This window comes from Carcharodon carcharias, chromosome 34 (assembly GCF_017639515.1).
Source record: "Carcharodon carcharias isolate sCarCar2 chromosome 34, sCarCar2.pri, whole genome shotgun sequence".
Classification (NCBI taxonomy): Eukaryota; Metazoa; Chordata; class Chondrichthyes; order Lamniformes; family Lamnidae; genus Carcharodon; species Carcharodon carcharias.
The window spans coordinates 17,451,302-17,471,563 of record NC_054500.1 but is presented as its reverse complement, the minus strand read 5'-3'; the positions used below and the strand labels follow the sequence as shown (position 1 = coordinate 17,471,563).

Below are 20,262 nucleotides of genomic sequence, written 5' to 3'. Positions count from 1 at the left end.
ACATCCCAGGTATAATATACATCCCTCAACCAGTACCATACAAAAAAAATTATCTGATCATTATCACACTGCTGTTTGTAGGAGCTTGCTGTCTGCAAATTGGCTGCAACGTTTCCAGCATTCCAACAGTGACTACACTTCAAAAAATTCTTGGCTGTAAAGCGCTTTGTGATGTCCCAAGGTTATGAAAAGTGCCATGTAAATGAAAGTCTTTCCTTTGCATAGCCAAAGAAGGTTAAAATTTAAACATTCCCTGTTGGATTGTCAAGCACTATTAATGGTGAAAAACAGGTGAGCGAATCTGTGGACACAAAGTGAAGATATACAGCCAGATGCAGTAAAGGACTCCCATATATGAACAAAAGAGGGGGTGGGGGGAGAGAACTAAAATGAAATAATGAAAAAAAACACAAAAACCAAGAACTAAAAAGCAGAAGGTTACCCTAGCAACAGACAGAAATAATAAATGAGGAAGAAGCCAAAGAGCAAAGCTGTGCAATATCCCCACATATACAAAATAAAAGCTTTGCGTGCATCAAATGCCACACTGTTGGAATCTTTGAAGAGAGAGAAAAAAAAAGTCAGTCTTCCACTGCTGTTTCCACACCACCCCCCCACCCCCAAGAAGAGCCAAAGGCTTACAAGCACCCGCCAACCTACAGAGAAACAATTACCCTCTAGCTGACCCTACTCTTCCATCCACCCCTCCCAAAGTTGACTTGAAGCCACTTTTTTGACCATCTCCCCTAACTTTTCTATTATATTGCTGAAGAGAGAGAGACATGTTTCTGAAGCTTTTCGTCTTGCATTCATCTGGACAAACATAAGAAACCAAATTTCAAACAATCATACAAAAGTTGTCATTCTTGCATTTGTTCTGATGAGTGCAGGATGAAAAGCTTCAGCAACATATGTCCCTTTTCTGCAATTTTAAGGTTCTTCTGTTATAATGCGGTTACAATTTCACCCCTTCGAACATCCGAACAGGCGTTAATTTTGGTTGGTGGGAGGGGTTTGGGGATGCGTAGGTTAAGAGGGAAGGAAACAGCAACAACTCCTGCTCCTGATTGGGAGTCCATTGGCGAGCGTGCATGTGCATACACAGATATCAGCAGAGAACACTGCTAGAACACTGCTAAGTTTACTAGCAGAATAACCTGTCTTTGCCCACACATGGTCCTCTGGAACTGCACTTAGGCAGAGACCATGTTTTTAAAACTGGGATAATGGGTGGAAGTGGACCAACAATAACAACTATATATATATAAAAACAAAAAAACTGCGGATGCTGGAAATCCAAAACAAAAACAGAATTACCTGGAAAAACTCAGCAGGTCTGGCAGCATCGGCGGAGAAGAAAAGAGTTGACGTTTCGAGTCCTCATGACCCTTCGACAGAACTTGAGTTCGAGTCCAAGAAAGAGTTGAAATATAAGCTGGTTTAAGATGTGTGTGTGGGGGGCGGAGAGATAGAGAGACAGAGAGGTGGAGGTGGGGGGGTGTGGTTGTAGGGACAAACAAGCAGTGATAGAAGCAGATCATCAAAAGATGGTGATATTATCTAAACGAATGTGCTAATTAAGAATGGATGGTAGGGCACTCAAGGTATAGCTCTAGTGGGGGTTTTTTTTTATAATGGAAATAGGTGGGAAAAGGAAAATCTTTATAATTTATTGGATTGTTCCAGTGAAGCCCAACGCAAACTGGAGGAACAACACCTTATCTTCCGACTAGGGACTTTACAGCCTTCCGGACTGAATATTGAATTCAACAACCTTAGGTCGTGAGCTCCCTCCCCCATCCCCACCCCCTTTCTGTTTCTCCCTTCCTTTTTTTTTTCCAATAAATTATAAAGATTTTCCTTTTAATATCACCAACTTTAACTTTAACACCTATGTGTTCTATTGTACTATTGTCGTTGACATCTTTTGATGATCTGCTTCTATCACTGCTTGTTTGTCCCTACAACCACACCCCCCCACCACCTCTCTGTCTCTCTCTCTCTCCGGCCCCCACACACACACACCTTAAACCAGCTTATATTTCAACTCTTTCTTGGACTCGAACTCAAGTTCTGTCGAAGGGTCATGAGGACTCGAAACGTCAACTCTTTTCTTCTCCGCCGATGCTGCCAGACCTGCTGAGTTTTTCCAGGTAATTCTGTTTTTGTTTTCAACAATAACAACTAGTATTTGCATAGCACCTTTAACACAGTAAAACATCCCAAGGTGCTACATAGGAGTGTAATGAAACAAAATTTGACACTGAGCCACACGAGGAGATATTAGGACTGTGGACCAGAGGCTTGGTCAAAGAGGTAGGTTTGAAGGAGCATCTTAAAGGTAAGTGAGGGGGGTGGGTAGAGTGGTTTAGGAACCAGGATTTTTAATCACAAAACTGTCAAAGTGTAGGCTGCAGAGTTTTGCATTACTGTTGCTGAACTCTGGGAAGTTCTTTTTACAAACACTGCAACAGTTAAAATGCTTTACTCCAGTGTGAGGAAATCAGTTATTAAAAGGTAGTGATCCACCCACTCGTGACATACCTAACTTTGTCAACAATGCATGAGAATGTGTATTTACTTCCTGAATAAAGCACCAACTCTTTGCTTAGATATGCTGTTTAACAATGAGAGAATGGCGTGAGAAGCAGCCCATTCACTTCCGAACAAATCTGCATCATCATCATGACCTCGCCCCTTGATTTGATCTTCGGAATGAGGTGATTAACTGCCGGGAGAGCTGCCAAGGGGGAAATTGAATCCTGCAAAATTGCTCCCATTGTGGAATATAACAGGCGACAGATTGACATGGGCGATGTTTTTGGCACACTCACTTCTCCACCTAATATGCTGCTTTGTACCAGCTTCCACCTAATGGAGACTGGTTCAGGCAAGCAAATGTCAGTACAAGAGGCCATTCAGCCCCTCAAGCCTGCCTTGCCATTACCTGTTCAGTCTTAAAAATTTCAATTGATCCTCAGTGTCTGTACAGCATTAACGAGTCACCCCCAGGAGAAAAGAAAAGGGCACAGTAGCTGGAGAGAGGCATAATCCAGGGAGATCTCTGACCCTATTAGCCCACCAGTTGAATGAATTCATAGATTTTAATCACATGACCCCAGTGTTGCAAAGGATGAATCTGATCATGTTGCCGTGGAACACTCCATTCAGTTGGAACATGCCGCATCACCTGTCCCTTGTGGAAAAGTTTTGTGATAAAGACCTTTGGCCACAAGTCCAACAGCCAGTGGTCCACTTGCAATGCCTTCAAGACCCTGCGGGAAAAGGAGATGCTGGATCCTGTCAGACGGTTCCCTGCCGACCTGTTGTTCAGCAGAACGTCTCATTGATGGAACTTTCACAAGCACCGACACGTAGCTTGATGGCTAGCAGAGCCCTCCCCATCAGATCTTTCCTGAACGCCCCAAGCTACCCTTGAGGCAGCTACAGTGGGGAAAAGACCATCGCCTGCCTCCTCCTGGGACGTGTCTTTGCAAAGCAGGTCTGGCAAGAGATGCAGTGGCTTTAGTTGAGGTTCATCTCAAGTAGCCCCACAATGCATGACTCTGTACTCTATGGTCCGGTCCCAGGGGCGGTTACCATTCACAGGTAAACATCAACCGCACTGGAGGACCATCAACTCAACGAAAGGTGCTTTTTGACCTGCCCGAAACTTTTCAGTCTTCTAGTGCAAAGAGCAGTTGATGACAGAGTGTTATAGACTGGCACATTCCATGGTCCTGGACTGGATTCTGAGGGACACACTAAAGCTTGGATGTGACCACCACAAAAACTCAGTGGGCAAATACCAGACTAATGCCCCCTTGCCACAGTACAATGAGATGTTGAGCTGACCACACCTGAGAATGTTCGACATGAAAAGTAAACATATACTGTAAATATACCTGTGATTGTAAGTGTAGTGAGGCACCTCAAAGTGCCACATACTGTATTGAAAATTGAACCGCATAGCACTTTATGTAAAATATGGACTCATGTCATCTGCTTTTGCAAAATGCTATGAACAAAGTATATTTTTGAGAGCTCAAAAAGGATTTAAAATCGCAAAACCTCCTGTCTCTAATTACCCTGTCCAAATAGTCTTTCCTACCCCAACATCTTTTAACCACAGTGAGAAGAGGTATGAATTTTCCTCCTAGAGGGAGTGGTTGCAATGTGGAACTTGTCACCACACGGAGTAGTTGCAACAAATAGCAGAGATGCATTTAAGGGGAAGCTGGATAAACTCATGATGGGGAAAAGATTATTGAAGGATACATTGAAATGAAAAAAAAAGAGGGCAGGAGGAGACCATCGACCAGCTGGACTGCATGGCCTCTTTCTGTGCTGTAAATGCTACGTAGACCGAAAGCTTTCTCTCCCCAGGTGTCTCTTGCAGCAGATTCCATCTGTAATATCTCTCATTTTTAACTACTCCTGAAACTTGGCAATCCTAACCTGTTCCTCACAATCCATGGACGACACAAGAGTTGTTGTATCAATATTGAAACACCTACTGTTTATGTTTATGGCCTACAACCATCGTTTAACAACCAGAGGCCTTCCTTTTCTTTTACGGGAGTATTTACTGATGCTCTTACCCTCCAGTTTCTCTTCCTTTTGCCTCTCATACTGCAAATGCTAGCTGGGATACTGCCATATAGAGTGGTTAAAGCACGGAAGGCAGCCATTCGGCCCATTGTGTCGGTGCCAGCTCTCTGCAAGAGCAACCCCCTTAGTCCCCATTCCCCTGCCTGTTCCCTGTAGCCCTCCAAATTTTCTCTTTTCAGATAATTATCTAATTCTCTTTTGAAGACCTTGATTGAATCGGCCTCCACCACACACTCAGGCAAGCTACTCACTGCATCAAGGTTTCTCATATCGACTTTGATTGTTTTGACAAACACCTTAAAATCGCTGCTCTCTGGTTCTTGATCGTTCCACCAATGGGACAGTTTCTCCCCATCTACTCTGTCCAGAACCCTCATGATTTTGAGCACCTCCATCAAATCACAGAATTGTTACAGCACAGCAGGAGGCCATTCAGCCCATTGTGTCTGCATCGGCTCTCCAAAAAAGCATTATGACTCTTAAACCTTCTCCTTGAAGAACAGTCCAAGCTTCTCCAATGTACACACATAACTGAAGGCTCTCATCCCTAAAACCATTCTCGGAAATCTTTTCCTCTCTGAAGCCTTCACATTGCTCTGAAGTGATCCCCTCTTCTCTAGTCTTCAGCCTTTTGAAATCACAAGTTTGACATCTTCCTCGAGTAACTCACCCTCTCACTTTTTCCTTCAAAACACAACAGCTTGGTGTAATAGCAATGCCTTTAATAAAGACCCTTTAACAGGCGGTGTCATCATTGATGATAGCCTTCAATTTGGTTTCCCAGTTTTAAAAAGAAGTCTCAGAATCCTTCTTGCTTTTCCTTGAATCCACACCAACATACCAATGTCCTTTTGGTGGACACCAAGTGAGGCCTAGGTAATGAGTTAGGAGGACTCAGTTGCCAGGTTTCCTGTATTCAAATGCCTTTTACCTCTGCTGAAGTGCGCAACATAAGACCATTTTTGGACCATAAGGTCTTGCTCTGAGTACACGGTCAGTATACTACTCTAATAAGATGCCAAAGGCATGTCCTTGGAAATACAAGTCCATTGTTTCATATATCTCTGCTTCACAGGGTATGGGGACAATGGGCTAAATGGTCTCTAGATAGATAGATTCTATGTTGCATGTCAACTGTGACCCATTAGCGATGGCCACACCCAAGTCCTTTTGCTCCATTTTTTGTTCATTCATTCACGAGATGTGGGCTTCACTGGCTGGGCCAACATTTATTGCCCATCCTTAATTGTCCTTGAGGAGGTGATGGTGAGCTGCCTTCTTAAACCGTTGCAGTCCATGTGGTGCAGGTACACCCAGAGTGCTGTTAGGAAGGGAGTTCCAGGATTTTGACCCAGCAACAGTGAAGGAACGGTGATATATTTCCAAGTCAGGATGGTGCGTGGAAAAATTTTGGCTGCCCTCCCTTGTGGACTTGTTCAAAAATCGGTGCAGATTCTGTTACAACAGGAATGCCAAAATCCCCAGGCCTGCTATTTGCTGCATGGACATTTCTCTCATGTCACAATAGCATAAATTAAATTGCTTCATCAGCATCAGACTTCCCATGTAAGTAAAACAAATTCTTCCACAAGCAAATTTCATGCTCACTGTTGTGGCTGTCGGCACCTGGGCCTGCCCTTCTGCTCCTGACCTGAGCACATCATTTCAGCTGGCACTCCTAGTGCAGTACTGTGGGTGTTCTGCATTGACAGAGGTGCCATCTTTCAGGTAACACATTAAACAGAGGCCACTGCTGCCCAATCAGGTAAGTGTAAAAAGATCCCATGGCACTTACTTCACACAACAGCAGGGAAGTTCTCAAAGGCATCTTGAGGCCAAAATTTATCCCTCAAACAGCATCACTAAAACAGGCTATCTGGTCATCAACGTACTGCTGATCTTGCTGTGTGCAAATTGGCTGCCAGGTTTGCTGCAGTATTACAATAATATCTACACTTCAAAAAGTATTTCATTGGCTGTAAAACGCTTTTGGACATCCTGAGGTTGTGAAAGGCACGATCTAAACACAAGTCTGTCTTTTCTTTCATTTAGTTGTTTGATAGTTCAGAACTTGAGTATTGCTGCAAGAAGACATGTTGTTGAAGCTTTTCACCTTGCAGTCATCAGGATAATTCACAATACCAAATGTCAAGAGAACAACAATTTACACTTCACGAGAAGACTGCTGTTGGTTGGCAACTGGACTCTTGATAGGCAAAGGCATTGCCATGGAGAATGTCAGTAAACCGTTGACTGACAATTAATTGCTTGAATACAAACCAGGCAGGTTGACTCAGATTGGTCAAGGCATTGCCCTGGGAAATCAACCAGAGAATGGCTGTCACCTGCTTTGTTTAGTTAAAACAGGTGCAATGTGTGTACATGTTCTTTCTGTCTGCAAAGAACAGGGTTTAATAGTATTAATAACAGTTATATTTTTTAACAGTATTAATATATGGAGCGTCTACCACACGCAAGTGGGCCACATTACAAGCCCATGGATTTTCTCACCCAAAGTCACCATGTCGCTGACCATTAATATAACAGTGCATATACCAAATGTATTACACAATCACCCGTCCCTTGAGAAGTGAAGGAAAATGTTCATTCAAATTAGCAGATTTAATGTAATCAGCAAGAGAGCCAAAGGGAAGAAAAGGAGGGGTTTTTTTTGAGCTGTTATGATCTGGATCGTACTGCCTAAAAGGGTGGAGGAAGCAAATTCAATAATTTCCGTAAAAAGAATTGGATAATTATTTGAATAGGAGACATTTGCGAGACAATGGGTAAAGGATAGGGAGGTGGGACTAATTGGGTAGATTTCTCAAGGAGCTGGCACAGGCACGATGGGCCAAATGGCCTCTTTCTGTCAACCGCCTAAATAGCCAAGTGGTTATGGTACTGGGTTTGTAACCCCAAGATCAAGAGTTCAAATCTCACAATGGCAAACTATGAAACAATGTAACTTCATCTGAATAGGAACAGATGGAAACATGTTTGTACTCGAAAGAGTTACACGTATGAGCCTAAAACCCAACTTCAGATGGGCATCTCAGTGTCATTACCAAAGTTAACTTGATCAGACAGCCAAGTCAGAAAGCAGACAGTACACACACTGACTAATAATAGACCACGAAACTGAACAGTTGCTAGCCACAAGAGTTTTGATAGTTCAGGGGTGAGCAACTGAAAAGGTTACAAGAACACAGATGAAGCAACTTCTCGCTGTGGGCATGAAGATGGCACAGTAGACAGAGGGAGCTAATCCACATGCTCTGCCCAGAGAAAGAACAGGGTAATACAGATTTACTTCTCTGTAAACTAATACTGAAGTTCTGAAGTGTTACTTGACTGTTTACCCAATTTAATGTCACTTGACATTTATTAGCTTTCATGAGTAAATCCCACTTTTAAATCACAGGGACAGGATCAACTTTGCATGATTCTGCTGCTGATGTAAGAGAGGCAGGTGTTTCATTTGTACAGCGATCTTCCACATTCTCAAGACACCCCCCGAAGCCTTCCCCAGCCAATGAAATGCAGTCGCTATTGGTGTATAGGCTAATTAGGAACAGGAGGCCATTCAGCCCCTCGAGCCTGCTCTACCCTTCAGTTAGATCATGGTTGACCTGCACCTTAACTCCATTTGCCAATCTTTGGTTCCTTATCCATTGCTGCCCTTACCCAGAAAAAAAACTGGGTATGGTAAGATCCCACAAACAGTTCATGAAATAACAAGTTAAATCTTTGAACAACAGTAAAATCTTTAACGTCTATCGGACCTTAGGGTTGCCAACCCTCCAGGATTGCCCTGGAGCATCCAGGAATTAATAATTAATCTCCAGAGCACTGCTGCAGGCAAAGCCCAGGAGGAAAATCAAATGGACACAATAAATTGTGCATTTTTCATTTAAAAAAAATGTTAGTTTACTAACAATAAAAATACTAGCAATGGGGAAAAAGGCTGTCTGTTAGTCAGAAATCATCCAATCAACAAACAGAGGCCAGGGTGGCATTTCAACTGGAAAGGAAGATAAGATCACCATGATGTTGAACAGGTTGGACAACCAATCATGAGGATGGAGCAATCGGTAATGTGATGAAACTTCCTGGAATACGTGGAACCAGACTGGTCACCCTTAACCTTAACAGATAGATATCTGACCTTTGAATTAATGTGAAAAAGGAATTAGATATATACTTGAAAAGGCAAAGAATACCCTTCTTCTATGCTGTGCAATTCTAATATCTCATCCTAAATTTGATGAAAGGGATGTGGGAGATTATCCATAGATCCATTGGGGCATGTTAATTGTGTTTAATTATATGCAGGCAGGGGGGCATTAACTGGGGTTTCACGAGCAAATTTCGAGAGACATTTATTGAAACAGGGGTGTGTTTCAGTCAGGAGGTGCATGCTTGTGATGTTTCACTCCTTAAATAAATGTTAGACTGAGTAAAGATTGGTTCCAGTACTATCCTTTCTGGCTTTCTGGATTAGAACAATAAAGGAGGTACTCAATCCTTACATTTGCATTTCTATCTTTTGGTTCGCACTACCATCTGAATCACCCCGAAGAATTATGGCCTAGTAATATAATTCACAAATTTTCAGCAAGCTGTTGCTATTGTCCTAGCTTCTTTTATCATTGGTTACATTCTTAACTATTTAATCGTAGCTACAGAATCACTTGCAATGGCTTCTCTTCATGTTCTCACACCGTTACCTCCAGTGTCCCCCAAGGATCGACCCTTGGCCTCCTCCCATCTACAGGCTGCCCCTTAGCGGCATCATCCGAAGGCATGGCGCTAGCTTTCACATGTGCATTGACGGCACCCAGTTCTACCTCATCCCCACCTTTCTCGACTCCTCCACTGTTACCACATTATCAGACATCCAGTACTGGATGAGCAGAAATTTCCTCCTGTCTCAGCTCATCTGCTGAAACCCTCATTCATGCCTTTGTTACCCCCTAGACTTGACCATGCCAACCCACTCCTGGCTGCTCCCCCACATTCTCTGTAAACCTGAAGTCATCCAAAATTCTGCTGCCCGTATCTTAACTCAGAGGAAGTCCTTTTCCCCTATCACCCCTGCGTTCGCTGACCTACACTGGTTCCTGGTTAAGCAACGTCTAGATTTTAAAATTCTCACCCTTGTTTTCAAATCCCTCCAGGACCTCACCCCTCCCTATCTCTGTAATCTCCTCCAGCCCCACAACCCATGACAATATCTGCGCTCCTCTAATTCTGGCATCCTGTGCATTCCCTATAATTGCTCTGCCATTTGGCGGCCATACCTTCAGTTGCCTGGGCCCCAAGCTCTGGAATTCCCTCCCTAGCCCTCTCTGCCTCACTTTCCGTTTTTAAGACGCTCCTTAAAACCCACCTCTTTGACCGAGCTTTTGGTCACCTGTCTTAATATCTCCTTACATGGCTTAGTGTCATACTTTGTTTTATAATGCTCCTGTGAAGTGCCTTGTGGCGTTTCATTATGTTAAAGCTGTGATATAAATAGTTGTAACAGAGAGGTCAATAACCACAGGACATTAAAGCAATTAGAAGGATTAGAGGTGCACTGAGGAGAATTTTTTTTTCCCACCCAGAGGATGTCTGGTAGTCCTTGTCTGAAGGGGTTGGAGAGGCAGAAACCTTCATCGCATTCAAAAAAGTACTCTGATATCTACTTGAAGTGCCATGACCTACAGGGTTATGGACCAAGAGCTGGAAGGTGGGATCCAGCTAGATAGCTCATTTTTGACCAGCATGGACATGGATTGAATGGTCACTCTCTCTCTCTCTCTCTGTTGGCAATCTTTCCATGTTTTCTATCTTTCAACTGGGTACTCTCACAAATGCATACACTGTCCAAGGTGGTTCACAGGTCAGTGATCAAGAGCCAGAATGTTAGTGGTATGTTAATTATATTGTTAGAATACATGGGTGAAGGGCATTTATAATAGAGTACTTTGAGCATATATAAATAGGGGATAGCTGGGACACTGGGTTGTATGAGAGGAGAGCCGGAAGACTAAACAAGTCAATAAACTCTCTTAATAAAGAAAAGTTCTGTGGCTTGCTTTTGACTTCACCAATCAGCTTGGATCCTATTAATACAGGACACTAGACAAATGCCCCCTCCATGGCAGAGGGGCACTTGTCCTCAAGTTTTGAATTTTTTAAACAAGTTCAACTCCAACAACAAATGGAACCAGGTTATTGTAAAGTTTGATTTCCCAGTGCTGATCGTTTAAACAGAAACCCTAATAAACCCTGTTGGTGCTGACTTTGGCAAGTGAGAAGTAGGATTTTATTTTAAAAACCTGGCCTTCTGATGACCACCATTCACATCTTGATATTTAGCAGCGGCACCCACCCACAAAGAAAGCACCATCAGTTCCCATTGGAACTGCCTGATTAAGTCAAGCAAGGATACAGAAGGATAATTCACTCGCAATAAACTCTTATCTATTTTAAAAAGAAAGATTTGCATTGATATGGTGCTTTTCATGTCACAAAGTGCTTTCCAGCCAATGAAATACTTTGGAAGTGTCGTCACTGTTGTAATGTAGGAAATTCAGCAGCCAATTTGCGAGCTCCCACAAACAGCAATGTGATAATGTGCAGAAAATCTTTTTTTTGATGATGTCGGTTGAGGGATAAACATTGGAGAGGACACTGGGGAGAACTCCCCTTGCTTTTCTTCAAAATAGTGTTGTGGGATTTTTTAAAAATTTATTCATTCATGGGTGTGTAGGTGTCACTGGCTGGGCCAGCATTTATTGCCCATCCCTAATCGCCCTTGATAAGGTGGTGGTGAGCTGCCTTCTTGAACTGCTGCAGTCCATGTGGTATAGTTACACCCACAATGCTGTTAGGGAGGGAGTTCCACGATTTTGACCCAGCGGCAGTGAAGGAACGGTGATATATTTCCAAGTCAGGATGCTGTGTGGCTTGGAGGGGAACTAACAAGTGGTGGCACTTACATCCACTCTAGGAGGCAGTTGGGGTCGGTTTAACAACTCATCCAAAAGACAGCACCCTCCGACAGAGCAACACTCCCCTCAGTACTGCACTAGAGTGTCAGCCTCAATTTTTAGGCTCACGTATCTGGAGTGGGACTTGGACCTGGAGCCTTGTGACGCAGAGACGAGTTTGAACAGTAATCTGCCTGGTCACAAATCTTACCGTTAAATTGCCTTTATTACCCCTGCCTTATTTTTAGTGGTTTTGTTATTTCTATATAAATGTGTTGTTAACCAAGTAAGTTAATGGAGCCAGTTGTTGTGATCTGGAACAAACTTTCAGAAGCAGCTATTCAATAGTAACATTCAAAGGGGAACTGGGTGAATTTTTTAAAAAGCGCATTTGTATCATACCTTTCAAAACAAAATGTAACACTTTTGTAATGTAGCAAATATTTGAGGCAAAAACATTTGAAGGGCTTTGGAGAAGGAGCAGAGAGGATCTGAACTGACTTATGAGAAAAGGTTGGACCTCTAACCATTACTTTAGAAAAACGAGAGGCGATCTTATTGAAACATAAGATCCTGAGGGGACTTGACATGGTGGATGCTGAAAAGGATGTTTCCCCTTTTGGGCAAGGCTAGGGGCCTTTTTTTTTTTTAAAAGGAAGGGGTCTCCCAATTAAGATAGAGATGAGGAGAAATGTTTTTCTCTCAAGAGGATCTATAGAATTCTCTTCCAGAGAACAGTGGAGGCCCAGTATTGAATATTTGTAAGGCGGAGTTGGATAGATTCTTGACTGACACAGGAGTCAAAGAGTAATAGGGGGTAGAGAGGAATGTGGAGGTCCCAATCAATTCAGTCCTGATCTTATTAAATGGCAAAGCAGGCTCGAGGCTCAAAATAGGAACATAGGATTTAGGAGCAGGAGTAGGCCATTCAGCCCTTCAAACCTGCTCTGTCATTCAATAAGATCATGGCTGATCTGGTTATATGCAAATTACTGCGGATGCTGGAAATGTGAAAAAAAAACAGAAAATACTGGAAAAACTCTGCAGGTCTAGCAGCATCTGTGGAGAAAGAAACAGAGTTAAGGTTTCAAGTCCGCATGACCCTCCTTCTGAAGACTCAAAGCGTTAACTGTTTCTTTCTCCACAGACGCTGCCAGACCTGCTGAGTTTTTCCAGCATTTTCCGTTTTTGCTTATGGCTGATCTGGCTGTGGTCTCAACTCCATACAGCACCTCATCTTCCGACTAGGCACTTTACAGCCTTCCGGACTGAATATTGAGTTCAACAATTTTAGATCATGAACTCTTTCCTCCCCTTTTTGTTCCAATAATTTATATAGATTTTTCTTTTCCCACCTATTTCCATTATTTTTAAATTTATATCCATCCTTTGTTTTATCTCTTAGCCTTTTTAGATTCCTTACCCCCACCTCACCCCACCCCCACTAGGGCTATCTGTACCTCGCTTGTCCTGCTTTCTACCCTTAATTAGCATTTTCGTTATATATCACCACCTTCAACACCTCTTTGTCCTTTTATCTGTGACATCTTTTGGTTATCTCCACCTATCACTGGCCCTTGATCCAGCTCTACTTGTCCCACCCCCCCTTAAACCATCTTATATTTCACCTCTTCTATTTTTACTTAGTTCTGTTGAAGGGTCATGCGGACTCGAAACGTCAACTGTGTCCCTCTCCGCAGATGCTGTCAGAGCTGCTTGAGTTTTTCCAGGTATTTTTGTTTTTGTTTTGGATTTCCAGCATCCGCAGTTTTTTTTCGCTCTTATCTCCTCTAATTCAGATTCCGGAGTGAGGGTGGGACGAATTGGAGAGCTTCTTCAGCGCTGGCAAAAAAGGGGGCGGTGGGCAGACTGGCCTTCCGTAATTGGCTGTTTGCCCGGCACAGTGACATCTCACATAGCCTTTGGACGTGTCTCCCTGCCCACTCACGTGGCAGACACGATTGCATCAGACACGCGTTGGAGCCATTGATCAAGGTTGTTGCAGTATTTCGTTTACAATCCGGAGGCGGCTTCCCAAAAAGGAGAGAAGAGAAAAAAAAATGTATCGCAATGAAACATGGGCAGCGAGCCCTGGTCACATTAGCGCCAAATAATTACTTAAATTGAAATTCCATTAAGTCATTCAAACTCTCGTCACACTTCCCTCCCCCCTCCCCCCCCCCGAATCACGATGTATCCTTATATACAAACTTTAATTGAGTTATATTTTATGAAACCTCGAATTAAGATAAACCTTTGCGGATGTTGATTATTTAACCTTTTTAAGCGGAGTTGGGTGCAATGTCCGGGGTCAGGATGCCCCCCCGGGGGGGGTGTTATTTTTGTGTGTGTTTAAAATTACCTGGCGAGGTCCAGAAAGGAATCGGTGATTTCTTTAGGTTCTGGCAGCGAGTCTTCCAAGCCCGGCAGCGGGGCGCTAGCCTTGGCGCCGTCCCCCGGCTTGATGATGAAAGCCATGGTTACTCCAATGGCCGAGGCAAGGAGGGTGGTGAGGAAAAAGAAGAGCATGGCCCAGCCCCCCAGCTTGCCCAGGGCTTTGGGGTCCAGGCTGGCGGCGCCCGACACCAGGCTGCAGACCACCAGGGGGATGATGATCATCTTCAGCAGCCTGAGCAGCAGCTCCCCGGGGAAGGAGAAGTAGAGGACATGGACCCGGCTGGGCTGCAGGCTCTTCACCGACAGACCGATCACCACGCCGGTGATCACCCCAGCCACGGTCAGGATGACCAGCAGGTTGGACAGGACGAATTTCTTGAGTTTCTTCACCTTGCCGGCGGCCTGGGGCTTCCTGGATACATTGTTGCCGCCGCCCGACACATTGTTACCGTTTGTAGCCTTCTCGTCCAGGTGAATGTCACCATTCGAGATCACTTTCAGATCATCACCTCTTAAGTCAGCCATTATAACTCTTGCCTGATTTATCTGAGAACCACTTCGGGCCAGTTCGCAGAACGGTTCTAGATATATACTTCTTCACCTATATCGATTAAAAGAAAAACGCCGGCCCTTTCCCTTTCTCCGTCGAGGGCGAAATTCGCCGGAGGTACGACACAACTGCGAGCAGCAGCAAATGTGTTTGAAACTGACTCGCCGGGCCAGTACCACTCGGTCCACATTTCAAGGGTGGGTGTCGATATCATGTGTTGCTATCATTGGTGGGAGGAGCGCGGAAGGTATGACGCCAATCCCTTTCCCACCCACCTCCCCCCCCCCCCCTCCCGTAGAGGAGATTCGTGAGCATGGAGAGAACGCTATGTCCCACATCCCGCCACAGGGCAACGAAGGTAGAATTGCAGAGCCATAGAATCATGAAGTGGGTACAGAACAGAGGGAGGATCATTCGTATTAAAAAGTGGAGAAAGACCACCGTCTTAAGACTTTTCCGCCGTGGTTACATTGTAGAACCCCTCCGGCTCTAAGCCTGGCGTTGAGTCTACAACTGTAAATGCCGCATGAATCGCAATTGTATTCGGGCACCTCAGGGCAACATGCACTATGAAAAGTTGAATAGATAACACCTCCCTTAATGTCCAAATTGAAATGATTTGGAGTCTGCTTTTATACATTTAATGCACAAAGTATATTTTTGGGAAAATTAATTTAAAAAACAGAGAGTGCTAGAAAAACTCAGCAGGTCTGGCAGCATCTGTGGAGGGGGAGAGAGACAGGGTTAGCTTATGCTGTTGAAAAGGGGGGGAGGGTCAGGTTGAGCAAAAGGGAACGTTAAGGATAGTTTAGAGGGAAGGGCAGATTAAATGACAAAGATGCCATAGAACAAAAGACAAAGAGAGTGGTAATGGTAGTAGTAAAGGAATAAAGCATTGGGCCAGAGAGGGTGTTAATAGCAGAATAAAAATCAGCACTGTCTGAAAGCAAAACATGAGAATAAAATACCGACTGGGACTAGGGGAAAGAAAATACAAAATGGAGGACTGAATTCATGGTCTGAAGTTGTTGAACACAGTGTTAAATCCAGAAGGCTGTAAAGTGTCCAATCGGAAGATGAGGTGCTGTTCCTCCAGTTTGCGTTGGGCTTCACTGGAACCTTTTAGCAGGCCGAGGACAGACGTGTGGGCATGAGAGCAAGATGGCAAATTGAAATGGCAAGCGACAGGAAGGTCAGGGTCACACTTGCGGACTGAGTGAAGGTGTTCCGCAAAGCGGTCACCCGGTCTGCGTTTGGTCTCCCCAGTGTAGAGGAGTCCGCATTGTGAGCAGTGAATAAAGCAGACTAAATTGAAAGAAGCACAAGTAAGTTGCTGCTTCACCTGGAAGGAGTGATCATTCGTCCCATCATGTCTGTGCCAGCTGTCAGCAAGACCAAATCACCTGGTTCTATTTCCTCCCAACCTGGCAACTTTTTTTCTTTTCAGCCAATTCTCTGTCACTGTCATACGGTAGGAAGTACAGCAACCAATTTGTCCACAGCAAGCTCCCACAAACAGTAATGTGACAATGACCAGATAATCTGTTTTAACCAGGCTCATTGAGGAATAAGTATTGGCCAGGTGCCAAAAAAAAGAAAGATTTGCATTTATGTAGCACTTTTCACAACCAATGGACATTTCAAAGCACTTTACAGCCAGTTGGTACTTTTGCAGTGTAGTCGCTGTTATAATTTGGGGAATACAGGAACCAATTTGTTCACAGCAAACTCCCACAAACAGCAATGTGATAATTAACAGATTACCTGTTATAGCAATGTTGATGGAGGAATGAATATTGGCCAGGACACCAGGGAGAACTCTCCTAATCTTCTTCAAAATAGTACCAGGGGATCTTTTACATTAACCCAAGCATATTTAATGCCTCCCGAATCATACATTACAGCTAATGTCCCAGACATCAGGCCTGGGTATGTCCTGTCCCACCGACAGGACAGACCCAGCAGAGGTGGTGGCGCAGTGGTATACAGTCGGGAGGGAGTTGTCTTGGGAGTCCTCAACATTGACTCCATGGAGTCTCGTGGGATCAGGTCAAACATAGACAAGGGAATCCCCTACTGATTACCACCCACCTGCCCTCCCTCAGCTGATGAATCACTCCTCCACGTTGAATACCACTTGGAGGAAGCACTGTGAGTGGCAAGGGCACAGAATGTACTCTGGGTGGGGGACTTCAATGTCCATCATTAAGAGTGGCACGGTAGCACCACTACTGACTGAGCTGGCCGAGTCCTGAAGGACGTAGCTGCTAGGCTGGGTCTGCAGCAGGTGGTGAGGGAACAAACAAGAGGGAAAAAAAACCTACTAGAACTTTCCCTCACCAATCTACCTGTCACAATACATCTGTCCATGACAATATGGGTAGGAGTGACCACTGCACAGTCCTTGAGGAGGCAAAGTCCCATCCTCACACTGAGCACATCCTCCACTGTGTTGTGTGGTATTAGTGCTGTGCTGAATGGGATAGATTCAGAATAGATCTAGTAGCTCAAAATTTGGCATCCATGAGGCGCTGTGGGCCATCAGCAGCAGCACAATTGTTTTATGTCTCATGGCCCGATATGTCCCTCACTCTGCCATTACCATCAAGCCAAGGGATCAACCCTGTTTCAATGAAGAGTGCAGACGAGAGCATGCCAGGAGCAGCACCAGCCATACCTAAAAATGAGGTGTCAACCTGGTGAAGCTACGATGCATGACTACTTGCGTGCCAAACAGCGGAAGCAGCAAGTGATAGACAGAGCTAAGCAATCCCACAACCAACAGATCAGATCTAAGCTCTACAGTCCTGCCACATCCAGTCATGAATGGCGATGGACAATTAAACAACTCACTGGAGGAGGAGGATCCACAAAAATCTCCATCCTTAATGATTTGGGAGCCCAACACATCACTGCAAAGGACATTTGCAACCATTTTCAGCCAGAAATGACGAGTGGGTGATCCACCTCGGCCTCCTCCTGAAGTGCCCAGCATCACAGATGCCAGTCTTCAGCCAAATGATTCACTCCATGCGATATCAAGAAATGGCTGAAGGCACTAGACTCAGAGGCGTGAGTGCTACCTACTAAACCATGGCTGACACTCATAACTCCCCTATTCTTCTTTGAAATAATGCTGCCTGATCTTTTACTTCTGCCTCAGAGGAGCAAAGGGCCTTGGGCTTAACGTCTCATCCAAATGGCAGTGCCCCCTCAGTACAGCATTGGGTGTGTCAGCCTGGATAATGTGTAAGTTCCTAGAATGGGTCTGGAAGCCACAATCTTCTGATTCAAAGACAGATATGTTACCCAATGAGCCGCAGGTGACCCTGCATAAGGAGTAGGCAAAGTTAGAAAGACTAGAAACTTAAGAATGCATTGTTTCGTGTTAACAGCCTCTTTATTTAGCAAGTCAAGTTAAAGGGGAGGGAGGAGAGAGATCCTGTTAGATTTATTGATATCTGTGTATATCTGAGGAATGCTACCACCTGTTAACTCTCTCACACCTTCACATACCTTGAATTCATGGTTTGGTTTTGCTGTCCTCTGGGGAAGGTGGATAGAATACCAAAATATGATTCCAAAAGACCAAAAATTTAGAAACCGGAATATAACAAAAATGGAATTCGACTAGAGCAGTGATATTTTATATTGATTTAACACATCATTTGTTAATTTCTACATATTGAACAATTATATCTTTGCATATTACCATGTATAAAATTCTAACAGGACCAGACAGGGTAGATGCAGGAAGGATGTTCCCGATGGTTGGGGAGTCCAGAACCAGGGATCACAGTCTGAGAATACGGGGTAGACCATTTAGGACTGAGATGAGGAGAAATATCTTCACCCAGAGAGAGGTGAGCCTGTGGAATTCGCTACCACAGAAAGTAGTTGAGGCCAAAACATTGTATCAAGAAGGAGTTAGATATAGCTCTTGGGGCGAAAGGGATCAAAGGATATGGGGAGAAAGCGGGAGCAGGCTATTGAGTTGGATGATCAGCCATGATCATAATGAATGGCGGAGCAGGCTCGAAGGGCTGAATGGCCTCCTCCTGCTCTTAGTTTCTATGTTTCTATGTATGGAACTTTGTGTACGTATATATTAGATGTCAAAGAGTTTCATCGCTCCAAAACCTCCTAAAGTGATTCACACATGGTATGACTTTGAAGGCCACTGAATGTAATGTAACGCTTCTATCAGTGAGCTGAACGAGTAAGTTAACAGGATATACACAAAGGTCAGTCAGGGTGTTGTGTAACCCTTCAGCAGCACTGGGCTGTGATCTGCTCATTCCTGGTGATGGGCTCACACCCGAACAGTTATCATAACCTGTCCTTCTTTGAATTACAGCCATGGGATCTTCCTTATCCATCTGTGAGACTAGACACAATCATGGTTCAACATCACAGCCAAGGGATAGTATCTTCAACAGTGCAGCACTGGTGTACCACCCTAAATTTATATGCTCCCTGTGAAGTGGGACTCAAACTTCTGACTCATATGAGTGAGTGCTACTAGCTGTGCCATGGCTGGCACTAGTGTGAGCTTAGAGAGTGAATATAGGCAGACTGTTTGATCATGATGGTCAGTTCTGGCATCTGTACACTCACACTTTGTTAGAGTGCTCGCTGGACAGTGATTGGAAGCAAGAACAATGGCTGATGTTACTTTCCCTTCACCCAGAGGTGCTGAGGCAAATTGTAGCATTGCCACTGCTGGCCCCATTGACTCAGCACAGACTGGGAATCAAACCTATAGATTTATATCTGTCATTTTACATTGATCTAATGTCTTTCATGACCTCAGATCATCCAAAGCATTTTACAGCCAACAAAGTACTTTTGAAGGGTATCCATTCTTCTAAGAACTCTGGAGGAGAATTGGCACTGGTACAATTGGCCAATTGGCTTCCTTCTGCAGGGAAAGTTTTATGACTCTATTTCTGTTGGCTTTAACATTCCTGGGTTAGGAGGGGAAAGAAATTGGACAAAATAATAAAAGCAAAATGCTGCAGATGCTGGAAATCTGAAACAAGAACAGAAAGTGCTGGAAGAACTGGCAGCATCTGTGGAGAGAGAAACAGTTAAAATTTCGAATCCAATATGACTCTTCCTTGGAAATGAAAAAAGAAATTGGTCATTCTCCTTGGTTCTATTCCCACTGCACTTCTTCCTTCTGTGCTTGGCTCAGTGCCTCATCTGATCAGGAGGGAGAAATTGGAACCTGTTTTCTGCGCCCTTCTACCTCGTTTTCCTCATCTAAGACACTCCTTAAAACTTACCTCCTTGCTCAAGTTTTTGACCATCTGCCCTAATAGCTCCTTATGTGGTTCAGTGACGCAGCTTGTCTCATAATGCTCCTGTGAAGCACCTTAGGATTTTTTTACATTGAAGGTGATATACAAATTTTATGTTATTGTTGTAAAAGAGGAGCAAGAATGACCAATTTGGTGCCCGTAGGTGCCTGAAATATGCTTGGCACCATATTGGTTCAGGACAGTTGTTCCTATTGGCTATCCTTGAAAAGGTGTTAGACCACTTGCATACACCATATACTGATGAGGGGCCTAACGCACGTTCAAGGATCCTGCTCTGAAATGGGCCAAAACCTAGATGGTGCTTGGGCTGCACAAACTCCCAACTAATTTGCTTGGCGTTAACCAGCAGTCCTTTAAAGGAAGCCAACAAATTTCTCCCTACTGTCCACACCACCTCATGTTT

At 44.1% G+C, this 20,262-nt stretch overlaps 1 protein-coding gene across 1 annotated transcript in view; it reads right to left on the bottom strand.

Annotated features, from left to right (window-relative positions):
• slc1a5 (solute carrier family 1 member 5) overlaps positions 1–14,736 on the bottom strand; it is a 35,155-nt gene extending 20,419 nt beyond the window's left edge. Inside the window, exon 1 of the mRNA XM_041179185.1 lies at positions 13,951–14,736. Coding sequence (XP_041035119.1) covers positions 13,951–14,510 — 560 coding nt within the window. The 5' untranslated portion in view covers positions 14,511–14,736. The remainder of the gene's footprint in view (positions 1–13,950) is intronic.
• Between the last annotated feature and the right edge of the window lie 5,526 nt (positions 14,737–20,262).